Raw genomic sequence first — 18,511 nt, 5'->3', positions numbered from 1 at the left:
CGTTCAGTCCCTGACTTAGGTACTGGTTTGTTGCCCAGTGTGGGAGCCGAGACACTTAGCCCCCTCTTGTCAAACAGTCCAAGTCAGGCCCACCCTGGGCCCCGTACTGTTCACAGCACGGGGGTCGCACAGCACACCTTGGTCTTCACCGATAAGTCCCCTGGCCTACCTGAAGAAGACCCCACTTCCTCCAGGGAAGAAACGGAGGCAGCGCTCTGGGAAAGCAGCTCCGTGCCCCCTAGGTCCACCTCGACCCTCCGTCAACCCCCATTTTCCCTGCTCCCCACTACCCCTCTTTCCCCGACCTTCGCCCTCCCACGCTGTGATCGCCTGGCGCGCAGCTGCGGCCCCAACCCCCGCTTGTACTCAGGTGAGGGCGGAGCCAGAGGCCCTGGCGCCCCGCCCCGCCCCGCCCCGCCCTCCCGAGGCCCCGCAGCGCGGGCAGCCACCTCCACCCGCGGGAGACGCGGAGCGCCGCCGAGCGGCCGGCGGGCGGGCACTCGCTCCGCCCCCTCCCGGCTGGCCGCGCCGGCTCCCGCCTCCTTCCCTCTCCGCCAGCTCCCGCCTCCCTCCCTTTCCGCTGCCGAGGCGGCGGGAGCCGAGCCCGAGCAGACCGAGCCGCGGCCGCAGCCGGGCGGCGGGCGCAGAGGCGGCGGCGGCGGCGGCGGTGCGGGCAGTTAGTCGGCGGTGGCGGCGGCGATGCGGCGGCCCCGCTGAGCCCGCTAGCTCCGGGCGCCTGAGGCCAGCCGCGCAAGGCGGCCCGGGCCGGGCGGCAGCATGCGGAGCGGCGAGGAGCTGGACGGCTTCGAGGGCGAGGCCTCGAGCACCTCCATGATCTCGGGCGCCAGCAGTCCGTACCAGCCCACCACCGAGCCGGTGAGCCAGCGCCGCGGGCTGGCTGGCCTGCGCTGCGACCCGGACTACCTGCGCGGCGCGTTTGGCTGCCTCAAGGTCGCCCAAGTGGTAGGTGCCGGGCGGGGCCCCAGGTGCCGGCGGGCGGCCTAGCCGCGCGCCTTCCCTCCCTGCTCACGCTTCAGGGGGCGCAGGCCCGGCCGGCCTCCACCGCGCACTCGCTTCCCATGGCCCCAGTCCTTGCGCTCCCTCTCCTTCGCTGGGTCCCCGTGCCGCCCTCCCGCCTCCCCTGGGGACCCTGCCGCCTCAGGTGTGCGCCTTCTACCTGAACACCTGCCCCCGGGCCTTCCTGTCCACTCCAGCCTTCGCTGTCGCGAGCCTCTTTCACTGTTGGGTTTGGTGGTGCGCGAAACCCGGCCGGGGTCATGCTGTCCCCTGGGTACTGCTGGTCATAGCAACTTGTGTTAGGTGTTCGGGGCCCGCACATCCTCCATTCCTCCGGATGGTCCTCGTTTGTCTCGGCTTCCACCACTGGGGACTGTGGCTCGGTTTCTTCCCCGGCGCCCAGCACAGTGCTGGGCATATGGTAGACGCTCAAATAAATGTTGAATGGAGGCATGTAGTCTAGATGCATTGGGGGAGCCCAGATCTGCCCAGAGTCTCCAGTTTATGCTGCAGAGGTTTTGTTTGTTTGTTTTTTGTTATTTATTTATTTATGGCTGCATTGGGTCTTCGTTGCTGCACGGGGGCTTTCTCTAGTTGCAGCGAGTGGGAGCTACTCTTTGTTGCCTTTCACGGGCTTCTCATTGCGGTGGCTTCTCTTGTTGTGGAGCACGGGCTCCAGGCACTCGGGCTTCAGTAGTTGTGGCACGCGGGCTCGATAGTTGTGGCTCCCGGGCTCTAGAGTGCAGGCTCAGTAGTTGTGGTGCACGGGCTTAGTTGCTCTACGGCATGTGGGATCTTACTGGACCAGGGCTCGAACCAGTGTCCCCTGCATTGGCAGGCGGATTCTTAACCACTGGCCACCAGGGAAGTCCCAGCTGCAGAGGTTTTGATTCTTTCTAATTAGCCCAAAAGGTAGAACTGGCATCCCTGAATCCTCTGCCCCAGCACGGTGGCTGGCATTGCCCAGTTGGTACCCAGAGTTAAATCACTATGGGAGGGCACCCAGTTTTGGAGGTAACAGAAACAGAGAACTTTCTTTTGGGCTTGTCTATGGTAGAGCTCATTTCTCAGAATTCTTATTTTTAGCTTTCAGGGTGTTCAGGGCAGGGTCCTGTCCCCTCTGCCCCTCTTTTGTGGTTTTCTAACAGGCCTCTTTGGTTTGTTACTTAGTTCTGCTGTGGATAGAGCATACTCCAGTTCGGAAAAAACTGTCCCTATATCCCCTGACACAGGTAGGCCTTTCTCTGAGGCCTGGCAGCGACCTCTCATCTAGAGAAGCCATTTGCACCGAGGTGCAATGTATGTGCATTTTGTTTCTTCCAAGCATTGGTCTTCTTGTGCTTGAGTACATAGATAAAGGTTCCTTGGGAATCATTTAATGTGTGGATATCCTTTAAATAAAGGTCTCAGTGTTTGTAAATTGCAGAATCATAGACTGTTCTCGCTCTCTCGCTCTCTCGCTCTCTCGCTCTCTCGCTCTGGTGAAAGGCTTGTTCTGCTGATTGCAGGAGGGTGTTTTTGAAGGGCTCTCAGGAAAGACAAAGCGGAGCAGGTTATTCCTCTCTAGAATTTTAAACTGACCTTATCTGGTAAATTGGAATGTTCCAAGAGATATATTTGTTCTGTAGTTAGGCATTGTTGTTAGCAAAGTGAATGGAGGAGTGGGGGAGGTGTATAACTGCCTTTAAAAAGAGGCAGCTAGCTGATGTTTGAGTACAGCACTGATAATCAGAAGTGAATTAAAGAGCAGGATGGGAGGGAACCTGGGCCCAGGTGGAATTTAGGGCCTTGTTAAGTACCTTGTTTTGTTTACTCTGGACTTTTGAAAGTACATAGAGCTTGCCATTCAAAAGATCTGATAAAAGAATGAAATCCAGTAGTTTATATAAAATGTTAGATATCACCTCATTGCTGGAATTTTGTCACCTAAAGCCAGAAATGGAAGCCAGTGGTATTTATCACTGCCTTTTCGTAAGGTGATTTTTTTTTTTTTTTTTTTGTAGAGCTTTACTTTTCACCTGGAAGAACTTTGGGGCCCAGCCCCTAAAATCTCGCCCAACTCTTGTCTTTTGTCTAATCTCTAGAATTTAAACAGCGAGAGGTTATGTTATGTGTGGGTGAGTGAAGGATGGGGACCTGCTTAAAGGGTATGGCAACGTGAAACAGTTCCATGCATTTAGCTTTTCAGCCTTGTTAAAAAAAAAAATCAGGGTTTTTAGGGGGAAAAACCGCCACAAAACTTCAAGGCAGTGGACTCTCAACTTAAACTGGAAAAGAAGGCAAGAGTCGTTATGAAGATATTTCTTTTTGTTTTTGGCCATGCCGTGGGGCATCTTACTTCTCCTACCAGGGATCAAACCCGTGCCCCTTGCCTTGGAAGCATGGAGTCCTGTCCACTGCACCACCAGGGAAGTCCCTGAAGATATTTCTAAGATGTTACAAAGCTCAGAATCCCATCAAGAAATATGTCTAATGTAAGTTCTAATTCTAATATAAGTTTTTGAGAAAAAAATTTGACTTTTTCGTTTTAGGTTTTAGAGACATTTTTTGTGGTTTGTGGCCTATTGCCACCTGCAGGTCCTTGCTCCAAGTGTGGTCAGCTGCATTGCCAGCACCTGAGAACTTATTAGAAATGCAGAATCAGAGGCCTAACCCCAGACTTTCTGAATCATAATCTGCAGTTCAGCAAGATTCTCTGGGAGATTCTCGTGCACATTAAAGTTTGAGACTTACCTTTCTGTATCATTTTAGTGTTAAAACCTTACACAGTACTAGTAATCAGTTCTCTATCAGAACCGTAAATAGTCAGCCTCAAGGCTGAGGTTTTTCTGTAAAATGAGCCTATATCTCTCGGAAAGGATTAAGAGAATGAGGTAGTATGTAGAAATTAGCACCTAGTTTATTAGGCGCTTAGTTAGTGTGTAATAAAACGTTAGCTGTCACTGTTGCTAAGTAATACTTCCTGTCTTTAAAGAAACTTGGTGAAAATGCCACCCCAAAATTATAATTATATATTTTATAATTATAATTTTATAATTATATATATTTGAATTAAAGATAGTTTACTTCCTAGTGATTTAAAAGTTAAATCGATATTTTAAATGGAATGCTATTTGATAGTAAAACTAATCTGAAATATTATGGAAATTAATCAATGTATTGTCATAGATTATATCTTTTTTTTTTTTTTTTTTTAGATTATATCTTTTTAAAAATTAATTTATTTTTGGCTGCGTTGGGTCTTCGTTGCTGCGTGTGGCCTTTCTCTAGTTGTGGCGAGCAGGGGCTCCTCTTTGTTGCCGTGCACGAGCTTCTCACTGTGGTGGCTTCTCTTGTTGCCGAGCACGGGCTCTAGGCGCATGGGCTTCAGTAGTTGTGGCTCGCAGCCTCTAGGGCGCAGGCTCAGTAGTTGTGGCGCACAGTCTTAGTTGCCCCGAGGCATGTGGGCTCGAACCCGTGTCCCCTGCATTGGCAGGCGGATTCTTAACCACTGCGCCACCAGGGAAGTCCTAGATTATATGTTTTAAAAATGAAACTCGGGGCTTCCCTGGTGGCGCAGTGGGTGGGAGTCCGCCTGCCGATTCAGGGAACACGGGTTCGTGCCCCGGTCCGGGAGGGTCCCGCGTGCCGCAGAGCGGCTGGGCCCGTGAGCCATGGCCGCTGAGCCTGCGCGTCCGGAGCCTGTGCTCCGCAGCGGGAGAGGCCACAACAGTGAGAGGCCCGCGTACCGCAAAAAAAAGAAAAGAAACTCATACCTATTTCTTAGTTGGGGAGAGTATCTCCTGTGGTTATTTCAAACAATATAAATGTACTTTTTGTAGGAAAAGAGTTGGTTTAAACTATTGATTTAAATACCTTCTTTCTTTTAAATGTGGATTCTGTGAGCGCTTATTGGTTTTTAGCTCTCAGACATCATTTAATGAAATAGTTAATGTGGGCCTTTTTTTTTTTTTTTTTTGCGGTACGCGGGCCTCTCACCGTTGTGGCCTCTCCCGTTGCAGAGCACAGGCTCCGGACGCGCAGGCTCAGCGGCCATGGCCCACGGGCCCAGCCGCTCCGCGGCATGTGGGATCCTTCCGGACTGGGGCACGAACCCGCATCCCCTGCATCGGCAGGCGGACTCCCAACCACTGCGCCACCAGGGAAGCCCAGGGGCCTTTTGTTTATTGTTTTGTTTTGATTTTTTTTCCAAAGCACTTGGTTGAAAGCAGAATTTTGCTCTTGGGATGGGGGTGGGGCGTACTATCGCTTATACCATGATGTTAGGACAGTGTCAGAAGAGGACAGGACCTAGATGGGACAACTTTCTGAATCACAACAGCAGGCATCATTAATGAGTGCTTACTCTACTGTTATCACCTTTATTTTATGGTTGAGAAAGTTAGAGGCACCGAGGTTGTGACTCGTTTAAGGTCACGTGGCTAGTGGTTGGTGGAGCTGGGATTTGAACCCAGGTGGTGTGCTCTTTCCTGCCTCCTGAACACATCATTTTGAGTTGTTCCACAGAGCAGAGGAGACCTTGAGTCCAAGGACATTTCTGAGGTCTTTGGTCAGCCTGGTGACTTTTTGGGTGACTTTTACGTGCTGAAGTGATACACTTAACAAGGGTTTTGATTTCTCAGTGGCCATTGCGCTGTTCCTAGGTGTGCAGTTCCTGTTCCTCACCCAGCAGACCTGCCACTTTCCGCCTTGAGGGGATAGGCCTTCTCAAAAGAGCCAAGAGCAGAATCAGCTTTTAAGATCCAAAAACACCTCTCAAGGAGCTCTTTTGCTTCGGATCCCTTTCTCTTTTCTTTTTCTTTTTTGTTTACATTTATTTTATTTTATTTTTTGGCTGCGCCCCGTGGCATGTGGGATCTTAGTTCCCCGACCAGGGATCGAACCTGAGTCCCCTGCAGTGGGAGTTCAGAGTCTTAACCACTGGACCACCAGGGAAGTCCCTGGATCCCTTTCTTGAGCCCCTCCCACGACTGATTGACCTTCTGACATTGCATTGCATTTGTTTAGGACTATTTTTTTTTTTTTTTTTTTTGTGGCCTCTCCCATTGCGGAGCGCAGGCTCAGCGGCCATGGCCATGGCTCACGGGCCCAGCCGCTCCACGGCATGTGGGATCTTCCCAGACCGGGGCACGAACCCGCGTCCTCTGCATTGTCAGGCAATCTTTCAACCACTGTGCCATCAGGGAAGCCCTAGGACTATTTTTTAAACAAAGTTGGGTAATAGGTGATGTTTAAATTCAAATTTTAGCTCTGCTAATCTCCTTGAAATCTCTTAACCCCATTGTTTCTTGACTTCCTCCGTAGTAGAATGTGAGTGGTAATGACTGAGCATCTTAGGAATTGTAAGAACTAAACGGTTAATGTTTGACAGGTGCTTTCTTAGGCAACTCAAAGACAGATGTGAGCGTTTGCATTTCAGGGTTGGGTGATAAGTATCTTTTATTTGATGGAAACTGTCAGTTTTCCATCCCATGCTGGTGAGCACTTCCCTCACTTTTCTGGCTTTCTTGGACTATACAGAAGCAGGGCAGGGGCGTGCAGAGAATGGCCGGTGAAGTAGTTTCATTGCATTGGATTCTCACTTCTACCTTCAGGTGGCTCCTTATAAAACAGTCCCATTTTCCCTTGGGCAGATTGTTATCTTTGGGAGTTGTCTTCCTGGTCAAAAACTTGAAGTCAAATAAATTCTAGCAGAATTTAAGCAAAGATTAAAACCACTCTTAAGTTTTTATGATGATTAAAAATAGTAAAATTATCATCCGAGACCTCAGGAAAGTGTCTAGTACACATCTGTTTTATAAAACCAGACAAAGATGGTTCAAGAAAAGAAAGCTTCAGACCTCATCCTCATGAACACCATCCTCATGAACACAGGCACAAAAATCCTCAACGAACTACTAGGAAGTCTAGGAAATCGAATCCAGCAATGTTATGTGAAAGGAATAGTACAGGACAATCACTGTGACTTATCCCAGGAAGAAGAGGCTGGTTCAGTTTTCCAAAATCAGGAGATATAATCCGCCATACTAACAGTTTAAAGCACAAAAAGCACTTGATTATGTCAGGGCATGCAGAAAATAACTTTTGACAAAATTCAACATTCATTCACGATAAATGTGGCCAAGAAGACTAGTAAGATAAGGGAACTGCCTCAACCTGGAAAAGGGCATCTGCCAGAAATCTACAGCTAACATACTTAGTGGTGAAAATACTTTCCCCTCAAGATGGGGAGCAAGGCAGTGATGTCTGTTCTCACCACATGTCTCTTCTGTCTTCCACATCCTACTGGAAGTGCTAGCCAGTGCAAGAAAAATAAAGAGAAGGCATTCAGACTGGAAAGAAAGAAAAACTGTCCCTATTTGCAGATGGCATGATTGTCTATGTAGACCATCCCATGGAAATCTATAAAAAAGCTCCTAGGACTAATGTGTGAGTCAGCAAGGTGGTAGCATACAAGGTCAACACACAAAAATCAATCATATTTTTATATCCTAGCAATCAATCATTGGAAACTGAAATTGAAAAAAAAACAACCCATATCAGTTATGATAGCTCTAAAAAGAATGAAATACTTAGGGCTAAATCTAACAAAACATGTACAGGATCTACATGCTGAAAACTACAAAACACCGAAGAAGGAAATCAAAGACCACTGAAATAAGTGGGCAGACATACTGTGCTCATGGATTGGAAGATTCAATATAGTTATTAAAATATCACTTCTTGGGCTTCCCTGGTGGCGCAGTGGTTGAGAATCCACCTACCAATGCAGGGGACATGTGTTTGACCCTGGTCGGGAAAAATCCCACATGCCGCGGAGCAACTAAGCCCATGCGCCACAACTACTGAGCCTGTGCTCTAGAGCCTGTGAGCCACAACTACTGAGCCTGCGTGCTGCAACTACTGAGCCCACGCGCCTAGAGCCTGTGCCCCGCAACAAGAGAAGCCACCACAGTGAGAAGCCCGCACACCGCAACGAAGAGTAGCCCCCATTCACCGCAACTAGAGAAAGCCCGCATGCAGCAACGAAGACCCAATGCAGCCAAAAATAAATTAAAAAAATATATAAAAGCTTTAAAAAAATAAATTAAAAAAATATGTATCGCTTCTCCACAGATTGATCTGTAGGTTTAACATTATCCCAAAATCCCAGCAAGATTTTTTTAGATAGAGAAGCTGATTCTAAAATTGATATGGAAAGTCAGGTTAGCCAGGCAGAGGGATGATGAAGGGTTGGTTTTGAGGGCAGAGGGAACAACACAACATGAAGATAGAACATGGAGTTTAGGTGTGTGTGTGTGTTGGGCGCTGGGATGGGGAGGGGCTCTGAGAGTATGGACTTTATGTCTCTTATCACCATGAGACTTTTGGCCAGTTGCTTGTTCACTTCAGGACACAAGCAGGTCTCCTTATTTGTAAATCAGGGCTGATGAGAATGTTACTGGCACCTGTGAGCCTTCCATACAAAGTCCTTAGCAAAGTGTCTTTCACATAGAAGTCACACCAACCTGTTACCACTATCGAATATCTCTGGAATGGTACAAATTGGGAAACTGGGTGACCAAGGGTCACGGTGGAAAGGAGATTTATTTTTCACTGTATTTGAATTGTATACCACACGCAGATATCTTCTTTTCAAAAATTCCCAAAGCATCAGCTGTTACTAGCTCTACCTTAGTATAGGTTAGCCTTAAAGCTATTATACCAATCATAATCTTTAGTTAACCTTTTATTACTTTCTTACTTTGTAATTTGGAGGCTCTTTTAGGGAGAATGATTTAGATAATACAGTACAGACATCTTGAAGAAACTTGAAGCTTAAAAGTTTTTTCAATCTATTTTCCTGTTTTTTTTTTTAAAAAAGAAACCTTCTGCACAATTGTGGGTGCTTAATAAATTTGTTGATGCTAATGAAAAAATTTCTCCCATTTGAAAGGAATCTACCCTATAGGGCTGGCTACTATAGTTAATAGTACTGTATTGCATTTGTAATTGAAAGTTGCTAAGAGAATAGATCTGATAAGCTCTCATCACAAGAAAAAAATTTCTTTAAACTATATATGGTGACGCATGTTAAATAAGACTTATTGTGGTGATAATGTGTATATCATTGATACAAATACTGATATATAGAAATACTGAATCATGTTGTACACCTGAAACTAATGTAATGTTATATTCCAGTTATATCTCAATTAAAAAACCATTGTAACATTAAAGGAAATTAAGGAAAAAATCTTAGTCGAATGAAAAGCACTTTGGAATTTTTCCCTTCCAAAGGCTGCATAAGATCCCCTGATCATGGTTTCCAATATTTTGCTATTAGGAAGGATCCTTCAGTAAATGTCCTTCATTCTTCTTTTGAACTGTGACTATTTTTTGTTAAATTTCAGGGAGTGCTATTACTAGATCAAAGGGCAATATCATTACATTTCTGAACATTAAAAAAAATATATGGACTTGGTCCTACAACATACGTAAAGGTCTCACTTTATCCCAAGTTAACAGTGTGCTTACCCACAAGAACTTACCACTGGGAAATGCTGAGTTCAGTAAGACCTTCAGGACTCCTCCTGGGTCATAGGGCCAAATTAATTTTTTCTTGGGACTTCCCTGGTGGTCCAGTGGCTAAGACTCCATGCCCCCAATGCAGGGGACCTGGGTTCAATCCTTGGTCAGGGAACTAGATCCCACATGCCGCAACTAAGAGTTCACATGCAGCAGCTAAAAGATCCTGCATACCGTAAGACCTGGTGCAGCCAAAATTTAAAAAAAAAAAATTTCTTTCTTGATAGCCCTGGAAACCTTTGTTCTTTCTTTATTTTTTAAAAAAAATTATTTTTTCTCTTCCAGTTTTATTGAGATATATGTGACATAGACGCTGTATAAGTTTAAGGTGTGCAGCATAATGATTTGATTTACATACATCATGAAATGATTACCACTGTAAGTTTAGTGAACATCCACCATCTCAGATAGATACAAAATTAAAGAAATAGAAAAAAACTTTTTTTCCTTGTGATGAGAAGAACTCTTAGGATTTACTCGCTTAACTTTCATATACAACGGCAGCAGTGTTCATTATACTCAGCATGTTGTGCATCACATCCCTAGTACTTATTTATCTTGTACCTGGAAGTTTGTATCTTGTGACCACCCTCATCCATCCCCCTCTCCCCTACGTGCCACCTCTGGTAACCACAATTCTGATCTCTTTTTCTATGAGTTTGATGTTGAAGTATAATTGACCTACAACACTACGTTAGTTCTTGTTATACAGCATAGCGATTTGATATTTCTGTACACCTCAAAATGATCATTGTGATGACCTTTTATCTTTTCTTTCTTTTTTTTTGTGGTACGCGGGCCTCTCACTGTTGTGGCCTCTCCGTTGCGGAGCACGGGCTCTGGACGCGCAGGCTCAGCGGCCATGGCTCACAGGCCCAGCCGCTCTGTGGCATGCGGGATCTTCCCGGACGGGGGTACGAACCTGTGTCCCCTGCATCGGCAGGCGGACTCTCAACCACTGCGCCACCAGGGAAGCCCTATCTTTTCTTTCTTTTTAAAAAATATTTATTTATTTGGCTGCGTCGGATCTTAGTTGCGGCCTGCAGGATCTTTTGTTGCGGCGCACGGGCTTCTCTCTAGCTGCGGCGCACGGGGCTTCGTTGCCCTGTGGCATGTGGGATCTTAGTTCCCCAGCCAGGGATCGAACCTGTGTCCCCTGCATTGGAAGGCAGATTCTTAACCACTCGACCACAAGGGAAGTCCCTGATGACCTTTTTTCTTAATTACAAAGTACTAAGAGCCTTTCCCAGGTCATGGCACTTAATAGGATGCTTAGAGGGGGCAAGGGCAGTGTACATGCCCTGCCAAATCCATGATGCTTCTCCCTCCTGGTAGAATGAATGCATGCTTACCTGCATGCTGGAGAGAGGCTTATTTCCATCCTAGAGGTAGTGCTGGATTTACCTGAGATGCAGCACATATGTGATCCACCCCATTAAGGGCTGAGGTCTGTATGGCTGCCAAAGCTGATTATTTTCCATGATGGTCCATTTAGCTCCCTGAGCTGTTGAAATGACCTGGAAAGAGCAGCATTCTGGCCTTCAACCCACAGCTATCACTCACTGCCTCTTTATCCTCATTCCTGGAAGTAGCTCCGAATCCTTTTGTAGGGTGATGTCGTACTTCTTTGGAAAATAAAGTTGTTAGAGCATAGCGCAATAGTCAGAGGCCTGTAACTGTGATCATAGAGCCTAAATTTACCCAGTCTCAATTTTCTGTGCTGTCTCAGACCATATATAAGTACATCCTAAGTTTTAAAAAATTACTGTACTTTTAAATTATGAAATAGTCCAAGCATTGAAATTAGACCAGCAAGTACCATATATTGACAGTGAGTCCTGAGGTTTTTGTTTGGAAAATAAGATGATTCCTGTGTGTGCAAGAGAGGTAAAAGGCAGGGCGAGATGAACTGGGATTTGGATTCATTAGCAGGGTGAGACTTCAGAGGGTCTAGAAGGAGGAGGAAAGGCAGAGAGTAAGAGAGCAGGGCAACTCCGGACGAGGGGATGGCCTCAGCATCTTGTCTGGTGGCGAAGAGCCAGTTTAAACTTTCAAAGGCTCAGTTCAAAGTGGTCCAGAGCTGGGAACAGGCCTGCAGCTGGCTGAAGAGGGGACAGATGAGTAGAAGGGTACAGAGGTCAGAAAGTGACACCTCCTTCGGGAGAAAATCTTGCCTTTTTAGCATTTGGAAACTATCTTATTTTGAAGCGGTTTAACTTCTTGATGGGGGGGATTTTTGTGTGAAAAATTCTCACTTAAAGGCAGGGGTGGCGCCCAGCCCTCCTCTCAGCACCTCCCGTGTGTGGCCTTGTGTCCTCACATAGAATGGTGGGGTCTGCCACTGGTTTTCAGAGTGGGGGGGTCCCCTGGGAGAGTTTATTAATATGGAAGTGGGGGTTGAGAATCAGAATGAGGGGCTGGGTACCAAGTGTGTTTCAGAAAGTCTAATATAAACTGCATTAAACAGAGTAAGGCCAGTTTCTGTTTTGACTGGGGTTTTAAGGTACTGATTATTTCACTTGACCAGAAGCTTTGATTAACTTTTTGAGTAACATACTCCTGCCTTAGAGTCTTTGCGTCTGAGGTTTATTCTTCCATCCCCTCCACCCCTTCCCAGAAATGCCCACTTGGCTCTGTTCTTCAGAACTGCTGTTCTTCTCTTCTGCTCAAGAGACCTTCCCCGACCACCTGCCAAAAGTAGGACACTCCCCCATCCCTGCTCTTTATCCCCCTCACCCTGCTTTACTTTTCTTCTCAGCATTTACCGCCCAACTAGAATACCAACTCCACGAGAGCAGAGGCTTTGTGTTTTGAGTTCCCTGAGGTATCCTCAGTGTCTAAAACAGTGCCTGGCCCATAGTGAGGCACCGAATGAACAGGTGAATACACATATCTGTTTCACAGGAGAAAGAAAAAAAATAACAGTTTATGTATTATTTAACATAGTTTGTAAGGTCAGATTATTTGAAAACATGGGATCTACAAGGAAACAATAACATTTATATATTTATAAGCAAATAAGCTTCTGGACTCTGTTGTAAGTGGAAAATATTGGGGAGAAAGTATGGAAATAAAATGCCATTGTAATTATTTTTTTCTTTTTTTAACCGTGAGTTTTAAGTGTATCTAGTGCTACTAGGAAACAGAAGCTTTTGCTTAGGAGACAGATTTTTGTAAAAGGAGGGGAAACCATAAGAGGCTTTGCCAAGCTTTTTGCTTAGGAACGTATAAAATGAAAACCAGGGGTTCTGTAATTATTACTAAAGTTGTCTGCTTTCTGATTAACATGTTGGGGGAGAGGGTCACTGAGGATCTGCCACGTCAGTATTTTGAGAATCCTTAGAGCAGACACTTAACATGTGTAAAGAAGTCACAACTGGATTGAAGCTGAGGGTCCTTGTGCTTGTTTTTATGGACCTCTCTGATGAAAATAAAAGAACAGCCGTTCTGTGAGGCCTGAGAAGGGAGGCCTTCATCTCCAGTGAAGATTGGAGAGGCCCGTAGGAAATACTGGAATCCAGAATTTTGTCTCTGAACATTTCAAATGATTGGTTAAATTTGGGAATTAAATGGGTTAATAAACACTTAAAATGTTCAGAGTTTCATCAAACGTGGATAGTTTTGAATGGTTTCTTTCTTGCCACTACAATTTGATGACTGGTGCAAGGGAAGCCTTCATTTTTGTGGTTTCCCGTTTATTCCAGCACAGCTATGAAAAACAGTTTAAGGCTAAAAGTTTTTTGTGCCAGTGGAAAAAAAACAAACCCCAAGGAGCAATGGCTCTTCCAGCAGTAGTTGCTTCTTTAGCTTGTCTACTTTCTCTCAACCATTTTTGGTCCAAACCCTACACATGTGTATAATTTCAGGTTAAGAGTTGGCTAAATAACTTTAGAGTTAGATCAAGGTCAGTAGCTAGATGTTGGTAAAAATTCTAACATATTTTCCCCCTTTAAAAAAAAAAATCTCTACTTCATATGTGTGTGAACGTCGAGGCTGGGCCAGATACTGTTGGACATACATAAATAGGACAAAAATCCCTGCCTCCAAGGGGTTCACAGTCCATTTGGAGGAGGGTTTGGTATGAGGCAAAGAAAGTACACAACCTTCCTGATCACCGGAGCCAAGTGCTGTAATAGGGGTGGGGACTGTGGGCTTGGCTAGGAGGTGTGGTGTGTCCTGTGGAGAAGGAGTATACCAGGTCCTGGGAGTTGAGGGCAAGCCCAGGAAACGGGTGGGAAGGAAGTACCAGGTATGGTTCACCAGGCAGAGGTATGGAAGGGGAGGGATGAGGGGGACCCGGTTTGGGCCTGACTTGTTAGGCTAATGAATTTGGATCTTCTGAAGGAGATGAGGAACAGTCAGAGCTGTGGCTGCTGAGCAGTGTGGCTAGTATGAATTTTCAGGTGTGCATAGCTGTAAAAAACATGCTGGAGGTCAAAGAGGTAATAGGAAAAAAGCAGAATGTAAAATTACATGTTGAAATGGTGGTATTTTGGCTATATCAGGATAAATAAAATTTACTATTAAAGTGAACTCTACCTATTTCTTTTTACTTTTTAAAATATGGCTCTTAGAAAATTTTAAATTACTTACATGGCTCACGTGTTTTTGTTGGCTGTCGCTGGGTTAGAGGGTGTGAGGACTGGCTTTGAGAAGGATGAGATGATCCAAAGCCTGCTAAGAGACTCTGAGTAGTCCAGGTGAGGATTGGGGACAGGAAGGACCGTGGCAAGTGGGAGTAAAGAGGTGGCAGTTACGTTTATTATATTCCTTGTTTTTATTTTTCATTGTTTATTTCTCCATCAAAAAAATACTGAAGCTAACATTTATGGCACTTTTACACGTGAGGAATCTGACCCTAGAGAAGTTGTGACTTACCTATGGCTGTCCAGTTTGTTGGTCGTCTTGGAACCTGGGCCTCAGGCTGGCGTTCTTTCCCCTGTGACTGGCTCCTGCTCTAGGGTGACAGTTTGATTCCTTTCTGTGAAGCCAGATGTGGGATAGCTCTGTGAATTCTGATAATCTTTCTTACCCTTTATATGATTATGGAGAAGACAGATGAATAGTTAACATCCTCAGACATTTTCTAGGATAGTAGTTTTAGGAAAGTCTGTATATGATAAATCAAGTCTTTGCCTGTGATACTCTATTTATTTATTTATTTTGGCCGCGCTACACGGCTTGGGGGATCTTGGTTCCCCGACCAGGGATTGAACCCCAGGCCCTCAGCAGTAAAAGCGGGGAGTCCTAACCACGGGGATCGCCAGGGGATTCCCCTGTGATACTCTGTTTAAAGTGCAGGTGTTGGGACCTCCCTGGTGGTCCAGTGGGTAAGACTCCGTGCTTCCAAAGCAGGGGGCCCAGGTTCAATCCCTGGTGGGGGAACTAGATCCCGCAGGTATGCTGCAACTAAGAAGCCCGCGTGCCGAAACTAAGACCTGGTGCAGCCTAAATAAATAAATAAATAAACATTAAAAAAATAAAAAAGTTCAGGTGTTTACCCAGCCCAGCCAAATGGCCCAAGTGAATGTACTGGGGCAGGCAGCGGACTTGGGAGCCCTCAAAGTTTGGATTGTAACAAAAGCCTGATATTGGTAGATAGAATTTGCCTTTTAAGTTCCTTAATTTCTCTGATAATAAATTGACATCAGGATAATTTGCCAGCAAATCGATCTGTATTCCTTTCAAGTATGGTTTTGGAGCTGAAGCTAGGGAGACAGACCCCCCACTTGTCACAGGTGAACTCATTCACATGGCTGTTTGCATGGTCCCGAGATGCGCCATGGTGGCCGAGGTGGTGATGAGGATGTTACTGGCGTTGTGCTCAGAGGTGGTTTTGGTGAGGCAGTTGGGGAGATACTGCACCTGCCTCACTAGATGCTTCGGGAAAGCTTCATCTGTTGGTCTGGGACTTGGAGGCCTTGGGGTTGCGAAGCTAGTTAGATGAGTGAAGTCCACAGAGAATGATGAATTGCCAGGTTGAGGGAAGCCTGGGGGAGCCCAGTAGTTTGTAAAGGGTCTCCTCTGTGTTTAGCTCCATGGAGTTCTGTAGGAGACCTGCAGTTTTGTTTTTGTTTTTTTTTCTTTTTGACTGTGCCGTGCAGCGTGTGGGATCTTAGTTCCCCGACCAGGGATTGAACCCGGACCCCCTGCATTGGGAGCTCGGAGTCTTAACCACTGGACCACCAGGGAAGTCCCTTTGTTTCTTTTTAATGGACTGTGAAATCTATCATTGAGTCTCAGACCAGATCAATATAAATGAAAACAAAGTAAAACAATATTTTAAAATCCTACCTGTTTGTAAACTTCTTAATATTTGACAATCAGATCACCAAGACCGGCCAAGTACAGGATTTATAGCAAGATTAGTTTAGCAGTTTTATTATTATTATTATTGTCACAGAGGAGCAAAGAAAGTTCCTGAGATCCTGCTCTACATCTCTACTGTCCAAGGCTACTGTGCACAGTTGGGCAGACAGTGCACTGCACCGCGGGGTCTAACCGAGAGGGTGAGGGAGGCTGAGATCCAGCCTGCATGCTCTGCTTGCCAAGGCACGTGCCCTGGTACTAGGCAGCGTCCCAGTTCATCAGTCCAGAGCAGGTGCTGTTTTTAATTTGCTATCCTCTTGCCAAGCCTAGTTGCCACCCGGACTGGAATGTTTCTAACTGGCACACGGGTGCCATGTGAAGCAGCTTATGTCTTGATTATTTAATTGGGAAACTTATTTTAGAGGCGTGGCTTAGCCATGATATTAAGCTAGATAGGGGAGTGCATTTTTAAAATAAGACCAAATAAAACAAAAATGTGAATTTAAATTTTGTTTGCCAGATACGGTATTTAAAACAGATTTTTTTTAGATTGGTAAGCATGTGCAGGGCCTTCTGGCCTTTTGTGTGGTCCTCTGTGAGGTGTGTGCATGAAGATGAAGTCAGTACTGAATGACTGAATGGATGAACACAGATAAAAAGTTAACTTTCTGACTCATTTAAACAAGAGCTCCCACGTTGTTGAAATTAAACTTTCGGTCCCGCTCCGAAAGAACATCCGTCAAACAACTGATGATGTGTGCTTGGGTAGTCGAGGCCGGGGCAAATATCCTGACACACTTTCCTCCCCAGGAGCTCCTGTCTGGGTGTGAGCACTGAGGTGCCTCTGACTGGGTGGGCTGCTCCCAAGGCTGAGCCCATCCCTGCAGTGTCGGTCAGCTCTGAGTTGCCAGGAACAGAGAGACACGTGGGTTCCTTTGGGTTGACTGCAGGACCCAGGTACACCAGGCCTTGGAGAGAACCCTGGGAGGGCCAAGCAGCTGGGCCTCATGAATCTTGGACTCGAGTCAGTGCTCACTCAGCAGGACTCAGTTTTTCTTTCTAGCTGCTGGGTTAAGGGCAGCCCGTGGCTCCTGGGCCACAGAGCGCCCATGTCCTCTCTTCATAGCCCAGCCTGTGACCTCATCACATCTGAAAGAGGACTGGGCTCTGCTCGGCTCTGTGCTGGCCCCGTTCTAGCCCGAGGCCAGCCAAGTGCCTCATCCGCTGCCAGCTGGGCCTGCTTAGGGACGGGAATCTGTCCGTTGGGCTTATCTGGCAGGGGCTTGTGAGCACTGACTGCCTTGATCTGAGAACTTGGGGATGAGAACTGGCTGGAGGGGCACAGGGATCATGCCCCGCTGTGGAGGGCAGCACGTGGCAGGGTGCCTGTCTCAGGTAGCCAAGGCCTGGGTGCTGTTAACCTGAAAGAATCCCATCAGCAAGTCTGGACAAGGACCTGAGTGGAGGTTGAAAACTACGCAGAGGAAGGCAGTTTTCTTAATAAAATGTGAACCTTCTGCTTGGTTACTTCCAAGAAGAAAAAACTGGCTGAGGAAAAGACTGCAAAGGGGAGTATGTTAAAAACATTGCTGCCTAACTTGTTAGCAGTGGGAAACACAATCTCCTGTTGTAAGGAATTGCCATAGTAAGAGGCCCTATGGAACAAACCACATTTCACTGTTAAGTAGCAGCACAAAAGTGCAGGACAGCATTTTCAGGCTCTGCAGTGTGTGCACTTAGGCATTTTATGTAAATGACAGTATAAACCAAAAAGCAACTCCTAAAAGGTCAGAGGAGTCGTAAAAGAACGCTTAGACGAAGTTGCAGGCGTTGCGTTTTCTGATGTACATCTTATAAGTATATTCTGATAGATTATTTAAAATGTTCATCCCAGGCCTGTCTGCTCTCTCTGACGCTAACTTGCTGACTGTGGTTGAATTCCAGAGAGTGTCTGATTGGCCTGATTACCACTGTCTCTATTTGGGTGGAGCTTTCCTAGCCAGGCCAAATTAGAGGTGCCTCGCCATCCTGTGGGTTGGCTGCCCTTGGGTAAGGGACCCGCCCCCCTCAGGCACTTGGGGTCCTGAGCATGGCACCCCTGTGCAAGGAACAGCCTTGGGGTCATTTCTCTTAGGGGTGGGAAGGGGAGAGGGATGGAATAGTTAGCTCTCTGATTTTTAGTGAGCACACTGGTCTTTTGCTTCACACCTCTTCCAGATTTCCTGGTCTCCCTCTCGGTCTACTTCCCTGCCTTCCTTCCGTGTCAGGATCTATTCTGCCTCTTTGCCATCACTGACAGGCCTCCCTCCATCCAGACCTACCTTTGCCACTTGCCTGATTTCTTCCCCTCTTTTTATTCAGAGATGCCAGAGAAGTTACCACTTCTCGTGAGAAGCCTTGCATATTTTATTCTTCCTTCTCCAGACACACATCTGGTAAAATGTCTTTTGGGAATCTGGTACTGTATGAGGCTTACAAAGCTCCTTTATGTCAAGGAGCCCACAGCCTAAGTCATATATAAATTGATCTGTAGTATAAATATCACATTTTTAACTTGAATGCTATTTTCCAAAATGAGAAAAATATTTTTCTGATTATAAAAGTATTTGTCTCTGTG

At 46.2% G+C, this 18,511-nt stretch overlaps 1 protein-coding gene across 1 annotated transcript in view; it reads left to right on the top strand.

Moving 5' to 3' along the window:
- Positions 1–598: 598 nt before the first annotated feature.
- The window catches only part of CMTM4 (CKLF like MARVEL transmembrane domain containing 4), a 71,291-nt gene continuing 53,378 nt past the window's right edge, over positions 599–18,511 (top strand). The window contains exon 1 of the mRNA XM_032613098.1: positions 599–963. Within this exon, the coding sequence (XP_032468989.1) occupies positions 778–963 (186 nt within the window). The 5' untranslated portion in view covers positions 599–777. The remainder of the gene's footprint in view (positions 964–18,511) is intronic.

Source organism: Phocoena sinus, chromosome 19 (assembly GCF_008692025.1).
Source record: "Phocoena sinus isolate mPhoSin1 chromosome 19, mPhoSin1.pri, whole genome shotgun sequence".
NCBI classification, from domain to species: Eukaryota; Metazoa; Chordata; class Mammalia; order Artiodactyla; family Phocoenidae; genus Phocoena; species Phocoena sinus.
This window is presented reverse-complemented; position numbering and strand designations above follow the sequence as displayed.